The sequence below is a fragment of the Callionymus lyra genome, chromosome 10 (genome assembly GCF_982586985.1).
Source record: "Callionymus lyra chromosome 10, fCalLyr1.hap1.1, whole genome shotgun sequence".
NCBI classification, from domain to species: domain Eukaryota; kingdom Metazoa; phylum Chordata; class Actinopteri; order Syngnathiformes; family Callionymidae; genus Callionymus; species Callionymus lyra.
The window spans coordinates 11,570,463-11,590,502 of record NC_141827.1 but is presented as its reverse complement, the minus strand read 5'-3'; the positions used below and the strand labels follow the sequence as shown (position 1 = coordinate 11,590,502).

The following is a 20,040-nucleotide window of genomic DNA, read 5'->3' as shown; positions in this document are numbered from 1 at the left end:
TTACTCCATAGGTTCAGAACAATAACACACTTGGATAATTTACAGCATCAAGGTCAAGGTTCACGTTTACTCCTTAGTGTCCAGTTCCTGGAACAGAGACGTCTCCCCAAATTCCTTCCTCACACATGAAGCAGACAAACAATACCAGCATTGATACAGTTATAATATGTGGTTAAGTACATTTGATAAACATACATTTAACATGTTTCCATCAAGGCCCAAAAACAAATGTTTTAGTGGTATCCCTTGTGTTGTCTCTGGGTCAAGGTGAACCACCAGCACAACTGCATATGTAGTTCTGGAAGCCAGGGAGGTCGTTCACCTTGACCCAGAGACAACACAGGGAATACCACAAACATATTTTTCTTCAGGCCTTCGGGTCACCTTGACCCAGAGATAACACAAGGAATACCACAAACACATTTGTTTTGGGGCCTTCGGGTCACCTTGATCCAGAGACAACACAAGGAATACCACAAACACATTTGTTTTGGGGCCTTCGGGTCACCTTGACCCAGAGACAGCACAAGGGATACCACAAACACATTCGTTTTAAGCCCTTCGGGTCACCTTGACCCAGAGATAGCACAAGGGATACCACAAACACATTTGTTTTGGGGCCTTCGGGTCACCTTGACCCAGAGACAACACAAGGTATACTACAAACACATTTGTTTTGGGGCCTTTGGGTCACCTTGACCCAGAAAATGTAATATAAAATGTTGGTATAAAAGCTCTACTAGACAAAACCAAAAGAGCACCGAGCTACTTGGACGTGGTCACATGATCAACTGCACCTCGCATGATTGGCTAAAAAATTCAACCAAGTAGCTCTATTTTGGTGTTGTCTAATGCAGGGGTGGGCAAACTTTTTGACTCGCGGGCCACAATGGGTTCTTAAATTGGACAGAGGGGCCGGGCCAGGAGCATTTGGATGTGTTTGGGCCGGATATACTAAAGCATTACATGTAGTGTGTGCAAACCTTATAGCACAGTAAGAACACTACAACCCAATTTATTAACTGTCTTTCAAATGTGAAAAATAGCCCTTATCAGTTAATAAGTTTGTCTCAAGGAATATGCAACATATGGCATTTACATACTATTTTGCATGATACTGGGAGGAGGAAATGTAAATAAATTAAAATAGCATACGCACTGTGATTTATCAAGATTGCATCTGTTTTTAATAAGTTTCAATCGAAGGTGCAAAGTTAAAGAAATCAACATTTATTGAAAAATGGAATCACTTTCAACATTCAAAACATATTATTACACAACGATATACTTACGCTCAATAATATCTACTTGTGTTAAACCCTGCAAAATCATGGATGGATTGTCCTGATTGTCTACAAACTCGCCACGGACGCCCTCACCTTCACGCGCAAACAGTACACGTGTATCTTTGCCAAGCACACAGACATAGGCTGTATTAAATATCCTACCTGCAGCTGATCATTGAAGTTGAAATTAAGAGCGATGTGCGGCGTGTTAATTCAGCTACTGTAAGTAAGTAAGTAAGTAATATTTATTTATATAGCGCTTTTCGAGACCAGGGTCACAAAGCGCTTAAACAATCAAAACAATACTCAAAAAAGTACATACTTTAAAGATCAAGATAATACTGAGAACAACACAGGAATTCGAGAAATTCAAGGAAAAGCCTGAACAAATAGAAACGTCTTAAGATGTTTCTTAAAGGAGTCAGTAGATCATCAAGCGCAAAGAGAGAGGAAGATTGTTCCAAAGCTTAGCAGCAACAGCCTGAAAAGATTTCTCTCCTCTGGTCCTGAACCGTGTGCGTGGAACCATCAGTAGATTCTGATCCACAGACCTCAGAGCCCGAGCTGGGGTGTAAGTCTGGATCAGATCACTGATGTAAGGAGGAGTCTGACCATGAATAGATCTGAAAGTAAGAACCAGAATTTTAAAGTTGATCCTGAAAGAAACTGGAAGCCAGTGAAGAGTTTTAAGGATCGGAGAAATGTGAGTTCTTCTACTAGAGCTGGTCAGAATTCTCGCTGCAGAGTTCTGAATCAACTGCAGGCGAGACAGCTCCTTCTTGTTAAGACATGAAAACAAACTGTTACAATAGTCCAGACGAGAAGACACAAACGCATGGATTATAAGCTCCAGATCATGTTCCGACAACATTTTCCTAAGTTTAGAGATTTTTCTCAGTTGAAGGAAACAGTTTCTGGTCAGTTTTCTGCAGTGTACCGCTGCTGTGCGTAAATGCGCATTACTCTTCATTAAAAGACGCACTTCCAAACTTTCCACATGCATTTTTTCAACACAGCAGAAAAACTCACCAATTTCAGTGGGAACAGTGTTGTTGCTCTCCCTTTTTTTGCCAGTGCATCAAAGTCTGGAGTGAGTTTTGTTGTGGCAATTCGTCCAGGTCGCAGGTCGTCCAGTGATTTGCAGTATTTCTTCGCATTTCGGGCGGCCTCTTTCTGCACGGCTAGTGTGGGAAAATGTGCGAAAGATTGCCTGGAAAGTGGAACTCAGAATTCTTGACGTTCTGGTGAACTTTAAAATTGACACTGGTGCTGATACCACTGTTATATCAGAAAATACATTCAAGTTGATGAGTGGAAAACCTGTATTAAAGAAGGCCCAAGTACCACTGGACAGCCCAGGAGGTAGCCTTGAGTGTTTGGGTTATTTCACAGCGACTACTAAGAGTAAACAGAGACATTACAAGTTCAAAGTTCACGTACTCTGTGGTAGTGAAAGTCATCTGCTTGGAAGAAATGTAGCAACAGCGATGGGCTTAGTGAAACGGATCGGAGAGGTGGAAGCTTCACAGAAGGAAAAGATCCAAAGTTCAAATGAAATTGGAACATTGAACATCACACCAATAAAAATCAGACTTAGAGAGAATGTCCAACCATACAGTCTGACAACAGCAAGAAGAGTGTCAATACCTATGCTTCAGAAAGTGAAAGAGGAATTGAAACGTATGGTTGATGCTGAAGTAATTACAGAAATCAAGGAACCAACAGAGTGGTGCGCTCCAATGGTACCAGTACCAAAGAAGAACAAGGAACAGCTGAGGATATGTGTTGACTTGAAGAACCTCAACAGAGCAGTCAAGAGGGAAAAGTATGTGCTACCAACGATAGATGACATCTTGCCAAAATTAGCACATGCCAAAATGTTTTCTCTACTTGATGCTGCAAGTGGATTTTGGCAGATACCGCTGGATCCTGAGAATGCAAAGTTGACGACGTTCATAACGCCATTTGGGAGATACTACTTCAACAGGCTTCCATTTCGAATAACAAGTGCCCCAGAAATCTTCCAGCGTGAGATGACAGAACTGCTGAAAGACCTTGATGGAGTAGCTGTATACATGGATGACATTCTTGTTTATTCGGAGTCAGAGGAGCAACATGAGGAGATATTGAAAAAGACTCTTGAAACCTTGAGGAGAGCAGGCCTGAAGCTGAACAATGAGAAGTGCTTACTGCGACAGCGGAAACTCAACTACTTGGGACACTCCATTGATGAGAATGGAATACGTCCAGATGATGTGAAAGTTAAAGCCATCATGCAGCTGGTTGAACCAAACAATGTGCCTGACCTCAGAAGGATTCTGGGGAGGGTTCATTATTTGGGCAGGTATCTTCCTCACCTGTCTGATATTACGAAACCCCTGAATGACTTGTTAAAGACAGATGTAACATGGACATGGGGCCCTGCACAGGTTGAAGCTCCTGTGTTAGCTTATTATGATGTGAACAAAACCACAGTAATAAGTGCTGATTCAAGTAGCTCTGGGCTTGGAGGCGTCTTAATGCAAGAACATGATGGGCAGCTAAGACCGGTAGCTTATTGTTCTAGAACATTAACTGATTCTGAGAAGCGCTATGCTCAAATTGAGAAAGAGTGCCTTGCTGCAGTGTGGACATGTGAAAAGTTTAGTAGATATCTGTACGGTCTAGATTCTTTCAGACTTCAGACTGACCACAAACCACTTGTACCACTTATTAACAGCAAAGATTTGGACTGTGTGCCTATGAGGTGCCAGAGACTGCTGATCCGCATGATGAGATACAATCCTGTGGCAGAGTTTGTACCAGGGAAACAGTTAGTCGTGGCAGATACACTCTCTCGACATCCACTGGTAGAAGATAAACAAGCAGTATCAGAACTGACCAGTGAGATGGAGGCGTATGAGGAGGCAGTTCAAGAAAGTTGGCCAGTTTCCCCTGGAAAGCTGGAACTGATTAGAAAGCAGACTCAACTAGACCCAGAGTTGAAGTTCGTCCAAAAGTTCATTATAGATGGATGGCCGAAGTATTATGCTGATGTACCGGTATGTGTGAAACCTTATTTCTCACATCGTGATCACCTTATTGTGTCACAAAGTTTATTACTTTACAACGACAGAATAGTAATTCCAAAAAACATGAGGTCGGAAATACTACAGTGCATTCACGATGGTCACCAGGGCATAGTGAAGTGTCGTGAGAGAGCCAAATGTAGTGGCCGGGTCTGAGTAAAAACATTCAGGACCTAATCAGTGTGTGTAGAGAATGTCAGGAGATTAAACCATCTCAAAAGAGAGAACCTCTTATCTGTACACCACTACCAAGTCGTCCGTGGGAGAGAATCGCGGCTGACATTTGTCACTTTGAGGGGAAAAACTATTTAGTGGTGGTTGATTATTTTTCCCGTTGTATTGAAATTTTGCACCTTTCAAAATTGACTACTGACTGTACAGTTTTCAGCCTGAAGAACATCTTCGCAAGATGGGGTTGTCCAAACAAACTCATTACTGACAACGGACCACAGTTTTCAGGTCAAGAGTTTGCAGCCTTTTCGAGAGCTTATGATTTTGATCATATAACTACAAGTCCACATAATGCACAGGCAAATGGCGAGGCAGAGAAGGCAGTGCAAACTGCAAAACAGATTCTAAGACAGAGTGATCCATCACTAGCACTCTTGTCGTACAGAGCAACACCTTTACAAGTGACTGGAGTGAGTCCAGCTCAGTTGATGTTGGGAAGACAAATTCGCACAACTCTTCCAACCATTGAAGCTAGATTGCAGCCTGCATGGCCTGATCTGATGCAGCTAAGGCAAAAAGATGCAAAAGTAAAGGAAAGATACAGTCGAAACTTTAACGCGATTGTAGCAGGACGAGGTTGTTGGCATTCCAGCCAATCCCGTCTTAGCCTGCTGGTTAAAAGGAGGCAGTGCGCACACTTCTCCCTCGCTCTGAATGGCTGGAGGCTGAGTTCCCACCTCAATCAGCGTCCTACGCTTCCGCTTTCGGGGTCAGAGGTTGGCTGTTAGCGACGACTGTGGTTCTCTCGTGGTGTTCTGTCCAGCTCTGTGGTAAGCTCATTGATCCTTTTGATAGATTCCTCTCTGGGTGTGCTTGGCTGCGTGTTGCTTCCCCTCTCCGACTGTGCGTGTGTGTGATTGGCTAATCGCACTAAGTCGAGCGAGCGACAGCGGACTGAGGCTCTGTGTCGCAGTTCACCCCGGACTCTTGAGTTCTTGTGTTCATTTTTGTTTACGTTTATTTCAATTGTGTCTGTTTCTTTCCGTGTGATTATTTTGATCATTCTATGTTTTGTTGATTTGTCATTTGTTTAGTTTTACAGTTAAAGTATATTCATTTGTATTTTGTTCGTCATTGTCGTCACTCATTGTTAACGTTTCACTCTATCTGCTCAGGAGCTGCCGTACTGCGGTGTCAGATTGGTGTCCCGGTGGTGGTGTTTCCCCCCTTTCTTTTGCACGTGGGTTTTGTTTGTAGTGTTCCCAGGGATCCCCCCTTTTCGTCGGACATCTCCCACCGTAGGTGTCAGCCCTGAGCAAGGGTAGTCGTAACCAGCACTGTTTTATTGTTGTGGTAAATTAATATATAGAAATAATAAATATTCTTTCTGAATTACTGTCTCTGCTCCTTCCCGCGAATGAACCTATGTGCTGACCTTTATATTAATATCCTCTGGGTGAAATTCCCAGGGTGGCGTTGTTGAACACACAAATCACATAAATAATACTCTATCCGTGCTCGTGTCGCCACACAAGGTACAATCCTAAACCCTTGCCGGAGCTGCAATCCGGAACTTTAGTGGCTGTAAAATTAGACCAGGAAAGGGGCTGGATCAAACCTGCGACTGTTGTTAAACGTTTTGATACACCAAGGTCATATATAGTCCAGACTGACAAAGGAGAAGTGAGGCGAAACAGACGTCATCTTAGACAACTGTTTAAACCACCTGAACAACCAACTGAAGGGCTTGAGACTGAGAAGGAAAATGTGACTGAACAAACGGAAGCGATAGAAGAAGATTCTTCTACTGTCAAACCGGAGAGTCCTAAAGTGTTAAGAAGAAGTGGAAATAAAACCTCCAGAAAGATTTAAGGAGTTTGTGTAAATGAATGTTCGGGAGAGAATACCCTAGTTAAATGTTAAAGGGAACATGCTTGAAATATTGTTTGCACAAATGTCTATTTATTTTGTTTTGAAGAAAATGTTTATTTAACACTGTGTCTCAACAGACTCAAAGGAAGGGAGATGTGGCGTTATGGGACTATGTTTTCTATAGCGCACGGCGCATGGATACATCACGTGTGACGTGTGTGTTGTGTTGTTCTTGGTCCGAAGCTACGGCTAAAGACGTGTGTTAATAAAACGGATATACCACGCTTGTTTATTTGTGACTACATATCACTACAGCTTGGATTTGAAGGCTCTCACATTTGTGTACATGTCGTGCACAAACTGATCTTTCCCCTGTAGCTTCACGTTCAGCTCATTCATGTGTGAAAATATGTCCACAGCAAACGCAAAGTCACAAAGCCAGTTTGTGTCGCTCAGCTCGGGGAATTCGTCGGATTTCCCCATTAACTCCAAAAATGAGCGAATCTCCTCTTTGAGCTCCCAGACACGTTGAAACACTTTCCCCAAACTTAACCAGCGGACGCGAGAGTGGTAAAGTAGGTCCTGGTGCCATGGCGCCATCTATTGGGGAACGTGGGCATTGCAGGGAAAGGGGAAAATGAAGGAGGTTTTTACTATAATTTGGACAAGTTCGGCCCATGTCTGCTCTATACTGTGAAGTTTTACTTTTAACTTTTTGTATCTAATACATCTATAATATCTAATGTTAAAAAGCTTAAAAACAACCCATATTGTATCATGAGATAAGAACTTAGGAAACCAATTTTTCCTTTTTTAGATAAGTGTTATAGACTTTATGGAGGTTAATTCCATGTAAAAGGAGAATTAATTGTTTGAAAATCATTGATAAGTTTTAAATTGACATAATTTTTTTCTGTGTTGGAATAAAGATACTGTATTGGTTGAAGAATTGTTAAAGTTAAAGTTTTTATAGTTGTTCAAAGAATTTGCAATTGTAAACATTTCCTTTAGAACAATTTAATATTCTGTTGTTTTACTACAAGAGTGCTCTCATACTTTTTCTTCTACAAACTATGACCAAAAATCTTGAATATTGCAGACTTTAAAGTAAAAGGTACGTTAACCTTGTTGTTGTTTTTTTTATCGTAATGACAAAACGACTAAAGAGAAACGCAACAACGGGTTAAGAAAATAAACATTCTCAACTTTTACAAATAGATTTTATTTTTCGTCCCGTTTCTGTATTCAAATGATGTTCACGACAATAACTATGTAACTTTTAATGGTTTTCTCAACACGATGATGGAAACATTTAAAATGTTTATCAAGGCTTTGATTTTTTTATAAATGGTTTATTGTTTTGGTTTTATAGAATAGTGTCGAGACAAGTATCAAGTGCAAAGACACACACTTCTGTATCTTCTAGTTCAAGTTGTTATCGTTCAAGGTCACAGGTGTCGTGTTCCTCTTACAAATTCCTGAGAGTCAACTCCTTAATTTCTTGAAGCAGACAAACGCAATTCTTAAAGTTATAAATAATATGTGGTTCATGAGTTTAACATACTTTGGTTCTTTTTTTGTTCTCAGTTAGCCATTCAAAATGAATGTCAATGTTTAAGATAGAAATTAGTTTAAACACAGAAATATGAACGTTACCGGTGATTCAGTTTTATTTTGAAGGAATAAAGATGACTATCAATTTGTTAACCTAAGGTAACTTTTCAGAAGCCATGCAAAAGCAATATAGTTTTAACTTTACTTTATCATTATAGGATTTCCAGGGTCATCTAGCTCTCATTTTCACCAGAGCAGGATTGTAAAAGAGTCATGGGGGTAAAAATGTGTTGGATTTCCACATCCCTTTACTTATTGGTTCACACCGCTTAAACATCAAATCGATATCAAAAATGAAATCTTAGGAACAATCGAGGAAGAATACTTACTTCAACACTGAACACAACATACTCTGTTGAGTGTGGAGACATAGATTTGTTGTTGGACAACAGCAGGAACTGAAATGATGCACCGAGGATGAAAAGATCTCTTTTAGACGGACCCTTTCCCCCCCTCGCCACGCCCCTCACCCCTCCTTCATGACGCGTCAACACGACTCTACTATGAAGAGTCATCGTCAAAGACAGGATTTCACCGCTCACGTACACATAGGAGCAACTCGTACCAACCATGTCTAGCAGAAGACGTCTAAAGCCGACCTATTGGTGCCCCGTGTCAACCCAGAGGACGGGGGCCTGTGTTTCAGCCTGATCTCCGACCACTATGAAGCCAGAGACTCTTTATTCACAAACAACCCTCTCCTGACTCTAATGTAACCGATACAGATGATTGGTCAGCGGATGCTCCTCTCAACCCAATCCTTGTTGAGGGAGAACCTGAGACCTCCCAGACCCTTCCTGCTTCACCAAAATGAAGAGGCTGTACACTCCAAACTTCATTCCGGCCGTCCAGCACTTTCTGACTGGAAACAACATTGAGGCCGATGATCACAGAGTGACGATGATCACAGAGATTGTTTTGCTCGAGCTGAAATCTTCAAAATTCATCTTTCCTGCGCTCATCCTTTGACAACACAGCGGTGTGAAACTACTGTTGGAGAAGCTGAAGTCTGCGTCTGAAATCTGGGAGGGGGCTTGATTTTTCAACCACGAGCAGAAGGCGAGATGGATCAACTCTACGGTACACTCGCCTACCATTTCCCCGGACATTCCTGGTTCTAGATAAAAATTCTAGAGAGTTTGTAGGATATTCAAGACTTATTTTGTCCCCGTGGGGCAATTGGTTTTGCAGCAGTTAAGACAAACATAGCGACGCGCAACCTTACAACAAAAGATGAATAATAAAATAAAATGTAAAAGCATTTACTAAAATACTGTAGGATGGGCTAGGTGAGTTGGTGGGTCCGCCTGTACTGTGTGGAGTTAAGCAGCGAGATGGAAGAGGGGATGAATGAGTGTTTGAAGCGGTTTGTTGTGGCTGTTGGTTGTCTGAAGCGGGAACCGGAGGAAAGAAGCTTGAATTCTGAGTGAAGCGGACGAGTCCTATCTGACACGATGAACTTTGCTTTCCTTATTACCTGGGTGTCGTAAAGATCGGTGAGTGTTTGCTGTTGGGAACCTATCATTTTACTGCTTGTGGTTATGATCCTGATGAGTGAGCAACAGTCATTCATGTACATGATATACAGGAGAGGCGAGAGAACGCAGCCTTGTGGGGATCCGGTGGAAGTCCTTTAAGGTGCTCGTTGACTCGTACTCTCTGTGACCTGTCAGTGAGGAAATCCAAGATCCGCCCAGTGGTGTGACAGTCCAGGATAAAATGTTCTCTGAGCTTTTTCATCAGCAGATGTGGTTGGATGGTGTTAGATGCCGAAGGAAAGTCCACAAATAACAGTCTGGTGTGGTTCTTGTTCCCCTCAAGGTGCTAATGAATCAGGTTAAGGAGTGTAATGTTGGATCCTGCACCCCCCCCCTATGGCTGCCATATGCAAATTGCATAGGGTCCATAAGATGCTCAGTTTTCTCCAGCAAGCCCTTCTTTAACAGTCTTTCCAAAGCTTTCATGATCAGTGAGGTCAGTGCTGGCCTGAAGTCATTGAAAACTTTTGGATGGAATGATAGTGTATTGTTTCAGTGGATAATCATGCAACTGCAAATGTTATCAGTTTACAGTGCTTAAAGGTTTTAATGACATCCTGCACTGATTCACAGAGACTTAAAAGACTTTTTAAAACCGCCGTTTCATTACTGAAGTCATGCAATCTGCAGTAAAAATTGTTGAGTGCCTCTGCCAGCGCCATATCTGAGGTGAAGCCCTCGAGCCTCACTTTTGTCTTAGCTTTGTCATTTAGCCCTGTCATGGGTCTGATACTGTCCCAAGCCAACCAGGGGGCAGGGCATAGCAGGAGGAGGGGTAAGTTGACTGGTACCAGGGGTCCAAAGGTCTTCAAATATCCCCGGGGGGTCATAAATCATTTTTATGATGACTAAAGTATGTGAAGTACCTCTATCTGATGGTGTTTCCAACTGAAATTCAAACATATTGATCAATTTGTATTATTTTTGTACCTTTGTGACATTTATTTCAGTTTGAAGCACATATGCCTGGAGCCCTTATTTATACGCTTGAGACCTTTCCTGCTTTAAAGCAATAACAAAATAGCCTTAATTATTATCTTTATTTTTTAGCTATTGTGCTAATGGAATTGTTGTAGTTGAAATTATGACCCCCTGCTTCATCTAAAGTAATCCTAACCTCTACTTCTCCTGGACCTCCAATATCCGGGTCCTCGTGTACTAAGAACTACTGAAACTGGGCGTCGACGCAAGAATATTCAGCTGTGTGCACGAAACAACATTTAAACCATCATATTTAATTTGTACTGAATCTGTGATTCTCTCGTGTACGATCAGAAAAGACAAGATGAAGAATCTGAACTCGATGTAGAGTTTCTTATTGTTCATTTATAACATTACTTGCATGGATCTCACACTGTTTTGTCAGACTGTTCTCAGACATAAAGACATAAAATTGTGATCTGTTCTTAAACACATATTCATAATTTGACGGTGGTTTAATCTAGACTGGGTTCAGCTTCAATGTGAGAGTTGTTTAGAACTCGATATAACTTGGATAGAAGCTCACAGAATTTTATTTTGAAAACTTTTCGCTTTCCCACTTTAATTTTTTAATGACGCACATGCTACCTGAAAAATAACGTCCCTAAAATTTCTGTGCTTTAATCAATCGTTGGGGTCTCTGACGTGCACTACTACATGACAGAGCAGCACGTGCACACGCCTGCGCAGATAATAATGCGTGAAATAGTAAACACTTAGTGCATGAGGCTCCTGGTTTCTACTAGTGAGATGATGGTAAGGCTTTTAATAGGTGAAGAAATTTCTGTTTTGACCCGATGCTTCCCAATGTTAGTTAAACTTGTAGGATATTCTTAACACGTTTTGAAGAAAAGGATTGTGGGGACTATGCATTATCGCATTTTACATATTAGCTTCCAGAACAAAAGCTTCTAGAACAAATGCAACATTTCCCACGGATGGAACCTGTGTTATTATGATCAGTGTCCCGGTCTTTGAGTCCCTCCTTTGTGTTTTGTTTTTTAATTTTGAGAACGTACTTTTTTGCCATTGGAAAAAGCACGACATGGAGGTAAAGGGCTCGACTCCAAGGACCTGCAGAATCATGTTTGAGGAAATGTGACAATCATCAGGGTGCATCTGTAGGGTCAGTTCCTGAACTCATTGATGGAAAAACTCACAGGGTTTTCCTGCAGCTCTCTTTTCTGAATAAAGATAATGCTGAACACACACACGAGTATGTTTTATTAACAAAGCTCACGCCTTGGTAAAACGCAGTTTTTAACAAAACCCTAAATGGAGCAGATCTCATCCCTCCACTGGAAATTCATCCTTTACTTTTTCCTCTGTCACTTGCTTTTCCCTAATATGGTCGAAGCACTGCTGTATGGTACAGTCACTTAAGGGACTGCCTGAGAGAAGATCATTTTATCACTTCTAAACCTATATCCATTTATTAAATCTATACTTAAAAATCTAATTTAAAAATCAGGGTGGTCAACCTAAAATTAAGGACTGTTTTTCCTGAGCAACTTTCTTGAACCGCTGCTGCTTGAGTGAGATAAGTCCGTTTTCAAATGAGATTGAAGCATCTCCTGCTGCTTCTTCACTTGCTCACATTGCCTAACTCTACTGACAGCCTTGATGAGAGTTAGTTCGGGATCCATTTGCAGTTGTTCTGACAACTTTTTGTCTCTTATTCCAACCACTAATCTGTCTCTCACGATCTCGTCATGCATCTCGCTCCGTAGCCACAATGCTCCACGAAACAATGTTTACTTTTCCGGTCCTCTCTTTTTTCTTTCAGCTATTTCGTCGCTTCTGACACCATGTCATAGTGTTGTAGGGACAATAGTCACTGCTCTAGTAGAAGAACTCACATTTCTCCGCTTCCAGTTTCTTTCAGGATCAACTTTAAAATTCTGGTTCTTATTTTCAGATCTATTCATGGTCAGGCTCCTCCTTCCATCAGTGATCTGATCCAGCCTTACACCCCAGCTCGGGCTCTGAGGTCTGTGGATCAGAATCTACTGATGGTTCCTGAACACAATTCAGGACCAGAGGAGAGAAATCCTTCCAGGCTGTTGCTCCTAAGCTTTGGAACAATCTTCCTCTGTGTTTGATGATCTATTGACTCCTTCAAGAAACATCTTAAGATATTTTTATTTGTTCAGGCTTTTCCTTGATTTTCTGGAACTCCTGTGTTGTTCTCAGTATTATCTTGACCTTTGAAGTATATACTTTATTGAATATTGTTTTGATTGTTTAAGCGCTTTGTGACCCTGGTCTGGAAAAGCGCTATATAAATAAGAATTACTTCTGCCCAACTTGCCAGCAGTTCCAACCAAAGGTTCCTACATAAGACTTGACCTAATACTACAGTAGTCAATGGAATATGTTTCCCTTTTAGGTATATATACTTGTAAATCTTACACTAAAGGAGTCAGTGCCCCACCAACCATGAACCTAACAATTATGTATGTAAGGCCAGTTCAGGAGCCAACCAAGTAAGGACATCCTGAGGGTTCCAAAGCGAGGCAAGAATAACCCGGACTTCGATGAATGAGAATCTACAGGACAAGGACAAGTTGGGACATAATGTTCAGCAGTCATGACTTTATGTTTCCTCAAAGGGACAATTGACCTTCTTTATTCCAACTTGAAGGAAGCGTACAGAGCCACACCTCTTCCTCCACTTTTAAGGTCTGATCATAACCTGGTCCACCTTCAGTCACAGTACATTCCTCTGGTTCAGAGACAGACTGTGACCACTAGGAGAACCGAAAGTGGACACCAGCTGTGGAGGACAGCACCACAGACTGGGATGTGCTGCTGAAGTCTCATAGTGAGGACATCAAGGGTCAGACACACTGTCTAACAGATTATTTAAATATCTGCTTAAATGTTGTTGCCCCTGCTAAGACTGTCTGCTGTTACCCTAATAATAAACCGTGGGTAACAAAGTAGGTCAAGGATGTCCTTGACAGGAAGAAGGTGGCTTTCAGGAGCAGAGACAGGGACGCCATGAGATCAGCTCAGCAGGAGGTGAAGCGATGCTTGAGGGAGGCAAAGGACACGTACAGGAGGAGGTTGGAGGAGAAGCTGAGTGGGGAACAAATACGAGAGGTCTGGGATGGTGTTTAAACCATCACTGGACACAACACCAAGTCCTCTCTGACTGCAGTGGACACGGTGGAGGAGGCAAATGGTCTAAACAACTTTTTCAACAGGTTTGAGCAGGTCACCTCACCCTCACTGCTGCCCGCTTCAGAACCTGCCCCACCTTCTTGTGATACCCTCAGCTCCACACAACCACTTCCCAGCTTCACCTCACTCCAGCAACCACTTGCAGCTGAACACCTCAAAGACCAATGAGCTGGTCTTGGACTTTGGGAGGTCCAGGACAAAGCCACGTCCAGTGTCCATCAGAAGCGACGAGGTGGAGATAGTTGACAACTATAAGTACCTCGGTGTGTGGCTGGACAGTAAACTGGTCCTGCAACACAAACCATGTATATAAGAAAGTTCAGAGTAGACTGTACCTTCTGAGGAGGCTTCGATCATTTAACATCTGCAGGAAGCTCCTCTGCATGTTCTACCAGTTTGTGGTGGCCAGTGTCCAGTTCTATGCTGTGGTGTGTTAGGAATGTGTCAAGAGTAGTGTCAACAGGTTGGACAGGTTGATCAGGAGGACTGGCTCTGTGGTTGAAGCTGGACTCACTGGTGACAGTTGCTGAGAGGAGATCTCTGGACAAACTACTGTCATCATGGATGATGACAGTCATCCTCTGAACACTGTCATCAGTGAACAGAGAAGCAGATGGAGCACAAATGCTCCTCCCCAGATGCAACACTAATAGACTCAGGGACTCTTTCATTCCTCGGGCTATTAGATTGTACAATTCTGAGTACGAGGGCAGGAGTGGAGTGAAAGTATCTTGACATTCTATTCTATGTTAATCTTTGTATCCTTTGTCTTTGTTATTTTTCTTTGATCCAAGTTCTTTCTTTTTATTTATTTTGATTTTTATGAATAATCGTCTGTATTGCTGTGTCTAATTGGAAAAACAATTTCCCGAAGCAGACCTCCTGAGGGATCGATAAAGTTCTACCTAAACTAACCTAACGTCATTAATGTGACTTAGTAAAGAATCAAACCCTGTTGGGACATTAGAACATATTCATGTGTAATTAAGACTAACATCTAATGGAGAACTAACAGATGTAGAGTGAATTTCCGTTAATATGTTAGATGTGGCAGATTGAATCTCACTGTAATAAAATCCTAACTTTGTGAGGGACTTCAACGGTATGCATTTGAATATTATATACAATACTCACATCAACAAAATAGAAAATATCATCAAATTAGACGATAACATCGGAACTAATCACATCTCAGCCCGCTTGGCCTGCCAGTAACTTTCAGCTTCCTCAAGAGACTTACAGACCAAAAAAGCCTGATAGTAGTGACGTATTAAGCTGATTAAGCTGATTAAGCTGCATTAAGCAGTCATTATTTACAAAGCCCACTAGATGGCGCATTTTCACTGATGGCGCCACCTACTGACCTCTACACAACATGACACCGTTTTAAAAAAAACAACCAAACATGTATTAAGTTTAAAGTAGTGATGGGTTGATGAGACTGTGTCATAATACAGTTGGAAAGCCAACAATCATGATACAGCAATAAATGTTTCATGACGCCTTATTAAACCATCACTAGAATGAAGTAAATAATTTGTTCAGAGAAAGAGAAGACTGAAAAAAGAAGTGTTCTCTCAATTTCAATTTGGAACGCACCAAATGATGAAGGAATCATTAACATACAGTAATATCTGGATCACACACATACACTTAATGTTTAATATGAATAAAAACATTTTAAATTGCGTTAAGATTCTTCGCTCCTGTAAATCCATTGATTAAACAGAAATAAAACAATTTACTCTTCTTCTCTGCATTTATATATTCTACCATTTAAAACTCTTCACATTTTGGTCATTCATGGCAGTTTTTTTTAAACGTAAAATCCATAAAACATCTTTATCGATGGGAAAGAAATATATTATAATCATTTGTTTCTAACATAGTGAGCAGAAACGAGTGATTGCATAATTGTAATATAACGCCATTAAATAAACGAGACCCTCGACCCTCATGCAAAGAAATCATTCTAATAAACCACATAATAAAAAGACACACATCCCAGCCATATTTGGTGATTTAACTCCATTATTTATGGATATATATATAACTTATTTTATGTGACTAAATAAGATAAAAGGACTTGTGTAGAATATACGCAGCCCACTTTATGAATACATTTGTTTTTTTTATCTGTGACAGAAAAATATAGAAACATACAGTTTATATTAAGTGTAATTTAAATAATTTTAAAATAACCAAAAAAGTTGCTTTTTGTGATAGCAGCACTACACCACCTGACACACAAATGAATACGCCTGCACAGATGGAACAAATTTTTGGTAGTGGTCATTGGCAACAATGGATAACACAAATATCTATCGCGCTTACAGTCGAAGTGGAAATCTTCAGTTAAATCACAACAAGGGTTTTTGCGGCAGAGTTCCCTTCAAAGCGCCAATGATGCGCTGCAGCTGAGAAGAGTCTCGATAAGCCACCAGACCTCCGTAGTTGGCCCAGCAATCGGCACCTTTCCCCCCGGTGTAGGGTTGATGGTAGGTCAGCCCTACCACGGAGCTCGACTCCAGGGACTTGGACAGATCCACCACCCCTCCACCGAGCGCTCGCAGCAGAGCGTGGGGGGCACACGAGTCCCACTTAAAGGTGCTTCCCTCAGAAAGGAGGTACACGTCAGCCAGGCCCAGGATAACGCAGAGAAGCTTGTATCCGGCGCCGGAGGCATACGTCAGCCTGTCCGGTCCGCAGAGGGAGCGCAGGTTTGCCTTCACCGCTTCCTTTTCGCTGCAGCTCAACACGACCGACAGCTCACCGGCTGGGCTCGCGTCACGCCGGGACACGGAGCAGATACTCAAGTCACCATGGCAGATACCCCAGTAGTGTTTTCCCCTCCACCTGTAAACACAAGAGTCAGAATGGGTTTTGCCACATTTTTTTATCCACGTCGACTCCATTATCTTCACAATGTCTTTCTTCTTAATCCCAGCTCTAACTTAAGAAGCACAATGTCCACGACAGGATCAATGTGGTCGGATTGAACCCGAGTCCAGGCTACTAGATATAAATAATAGAATAGATTTATTTCTGTAAGAGAGTTTTCACATAAAATGGATCAATTTTGATGAAAATAAGAAGGAAAGAGACAAGTGTACAGCACATGTAAGTCCATACTATTTTATGCGTTCATCACACTCCCTTCTAACGCCACATTTCACACAACAGGACTTGATAGATCTACTGACTCCTTTAAGAAACATCTTAAGACGTTTTTATTTGTTCAGACTTTTCCTTGATATCCTGGAACTCCTGTTGTGTCATCAGTTTTTATCTTGATCGTTTAAGTATGTACTTTATTGAACATTGTTTTGATTGTTTAAGCGCTTTGTGACCCTGGTCTGGAAAAGCGCAATACAAATAAAAATGAATTACTTACTTACAAGTAATCGAAAATGCTTATTTTGCAGAAAAGAGGGAGGGGAGCATTTCCTGCTAATACTTTTTTTTTCATCTAAGAGATTTGTATTGCGACCACTTTTGGCAAGAGTCTGACGTTAGTTTAACTAAGAACACCGTGGAAACTAAACTAACATTAAATCAAGTGTTCATCACTGGAGCAGACCAACATTTAAAAGCCTTCATCACCACTGAGTGTTTATTGTCTAGAAAGTACATTCAAAACATAACCAACCAAAAAAATGTTTAGATAAATTACCATGGCATTGAAAAAAAAAAACCACCATTACCAACTTCAATATTCTATATATGATTTGCCTAGTTCTACAGACAGGAAAGTGATGTTCAAACAACGGTCTCGAAATGGCAAAAAAAAAAAAAAAGAGACCAAGAACGACGCTCTACAAATCACTCAGTTGAGACACACCTGTCACAGTTGAGGTCTTTGGAGTTGAACGGCTGGTTGATGACCCCCATGACGGGCTCACCGGTGCTTCGAAGGTAGACCCCGATCAGAACAAGAGCACAATGCAGACCTGAAGGAGACAGGTGACCCTCCTGGAGCAACTCTTCTTTCCCCTCGATGTACTGACTCGTAGCATCTGGAACGAAAGTGGGTTCAACTCTTTTACCGCGAACTCTGTGTGGAAGCACCTACCGATGGGGTCGATCCAGATGGCCAGCTGAGACGGACTGAGCTGCGCCGACACGCCGTCCGTGTCCGCTTCGATGGTCTCGGGGTCCTGGTGGATGGCCTTGGCCAGGAGAGATGCTGCAGTGGTGTCGCCATCCAGAACCGTGGCCAGGAGTTCGGCCGTTTTCTCTTCAGTGCTGCAGACCGTGACTGTCACACTCTCTCCTAATAAGGTTGACGGCAGTCAGTGTGACACAGATGCTATTTTTGTTTTTGTGGAGCAATGGTTAAGCTTGTTAAAACCTCACGAGAGAGATCAGAAGATTTTAAAGAAGACATGGTTTAGTTGTTTAGAAGTCAGGAGAGCCATACAATAATACAAGTAGGAAAAATGAAAGCCTATTAATGGCTACATACAGAGAATAAAAATATAAATATTGTGTAGGCAGAAAACCCAGTGGAAAGAAGTTGACTGAAATAATATTGATCAAAATGTGTGTTTCGATGAAAATAAACATTAAAACGCTTCCTCATCTTCAGTGTGACTTAGTGTCAAATGTGTAGAAAATAATAGTAATTTTCTATTATGTGTGAAAATGAACCTTGATTACGTTATTGTTGTTTTAAAATTATAATAATTGGAATTTTAGCTCTTAAATGGTGTTGAATGGACATACACGATACTAATAAATCAATTCAAAATCAAGTTTAAACTTCTTTACTGAACTAATGGGATCATTTTCGTACATTTTGGTCATTTTCGAAGTCTCCATCTCCAAGATACTTGTATAAAGAAAGTGGGCGTGATTACAGCGGGCTTGAGGAGGATTGACGCCATTATTACGTCATAATGGGATTCACTCTTGTAACCTCTTGTTCGCCAAGTTATCGGGGGGACGGGAGAACTTTATAAAGTAATACGTTTAAACCATGGTCATGATGAGAGTCTTACTGTATCTTGGAGAGGAAGATTTCAACATTTGAAATGTTTAATGAATCGCTTCAGAAGGAACAGCCACATACCAAGACCGTTTTCAAACTTGTTAGATTCCTCTCCACGGATGAATCCGACCAGTTCAGGGAACTGAAGAGAGAAAAGGAAACTTGAAGTCATGTTGAGATTAACAAGTTTTTCCTGTTTCTTTGACCTGAGCGCCGATATCGTGTCGGATCATCTCCTGGATGATGACATCCGCCAGGGTCTTGAAGTCCTGGACAAACTTCTTGTTCTTGTCATCTCCAGTTTTCTCCTGAACAAGAAGCTGGAAGAGATGCGCCTCCTGCCTGCAGACCCGGGCGACGTTAGCAGCTTTCTCCGCCACGCGTAGCAAAAGCCGAAGGAGATCAGCCATGCCTTAGGGAAGCAGGGAAGGTCGGAATCAAGTCAAAACTGAAACAATAACAACACGTGTGAATTAAAAAAGGTCAGTTCTGGAGATTAAAGGAAACTGCTGCACAGCTGATCAACTGTTATAAACTTTCTTTTAAAGAAGTTATAAACGTATGCATAAAGAAAAAAATACTGATACATCTTAAACTTTACTAATGACGATGTAATGCCATAACAAGCTTTTGGCTCAGCTCACTTCATGCTCACTGAACAATGCTATGGAAACGTACAACCTTTCCAACCTAGTCTCAGTATATTCATGGTCTGAGGAACTTCTTTTTTTTTAAATATTAATAAAACATGTTTGATTATTTTAAGAACATCTTTAAATAATGTTTGCGTTGTCCATTTTACCTTGTTTCTTCAGTACTTCTTTGTGTGTGTGCTTGTTTGTTTAGTGTTGCCTGTGAATCACTTTGCAAACAGTGTTCCTGAAGGTGATGTACAAATACAGCTTTATCATCAAAATATTTTATTACTAGTATTGCATGTATTCATCTTATCATTGAGCAGGTTTGGTAAAGAGATGTTGACTAACAAGGCTGATGTATTTTATTCTGGTGTAAACATACTACTTATAGGGTATTTGAAGAAATATCATTACTTCTGCCATGACTGCAATGTATGCGGAGGATAAAAATGGTTGTAAAGGAATTTAAATTCTTACCAACGGGACTCACTTTCTACACCGTCTCTCTGCTTTTATCCGCGCTCTGTCGTCGAGCAACAGTGGCCAGCGGTAGAGGAGATACTTTCCAAAGTGGTTTCCAGGAGAAGATAGTTTTCCAGGCAGTGAGGAAGAAGGCGAAGACTGTCGCATCTAGGCCAACCGAAGGCTGCTGCACTTGCGCGCGCACACTAGGGGGCGCGGCCAACCCCGGAAGCG

The 20,040-nt window shown here is 41.4% G+C and overlaps 1 protein-coding gene across 3 annotated transcripts; it reads right to left on the bottom strand.

Annotated features, from left to right (window-relative positions):
- Positions 1–15,290: 15,290 nt before the first annotated feature.
- inpp1 (inositol polyphosphate-1-phosphatase) lies at positions 15,291–19,983 on the bottom strand. 3 transcript variants are annotated; one of them, XM_087801490.1, is made up of 6 exons: positions 19,822–19,983; positions 18,913–19,154; positions 18,788–18,848; positions 17,789–17,989; positions 17,558–17,732; positions 15,291–16,572 (listed from the first exon to the last, which is right to left on the bottom strand). In XM_087801490.1, the coding sequence occupies exons 2-6, from the start codon at positions 19,114–19,116 to the stop codon at positions 16,077–16,079; spliced, it is 1,137 nt and encodes a 378-aa protein (XP_087657616.1). In that variant the 5' UTR covers positions 19,117–19,154; positions 19,822–19,983; the 3' UTR covers positions 15,291–16,076. The 3 variants fall into 3 exon arrangements, with proteins under 3 accessions (XP_087657616.1, XP_087657615.1, XP_087657617.1); XM_087801489.1 differs by having other exon boundaries at positions 18,913–19,118; XM_087801491.1 differs by having other exon boundaries at positions 18,913–19,118; positions 19,835–19,983.
- Between the last annotated feature and the right edge of the window lie 57 nt (positions 19,984–20,040).

Excerpts from the sequence above, each read along its gene's own strand:
- inpp1 (XM_087801490.1), bottom strand. The coding sequence starts at position 19,116 with ATGGCTGATCTCCTTCGGCTTTTGCTACGCGTGGCGGAGAAAGCTGCT. Across the intron at positions 17,990-18,787 it reads CAAGTTTGAAAACGGTCTTG|GAGAGAGTGTGACAGTCACG; the intron begins GTATGTGGCTGT and ends CAACCTTATTAG. Across the intron at positions 16,573-17,557 it reads AAAGACCTCAACTGTGACAG|GTGGAGGGGAAAACACTACT; the intron begins GTGTGTCTCAAC and ends TTGTGTTTACAG.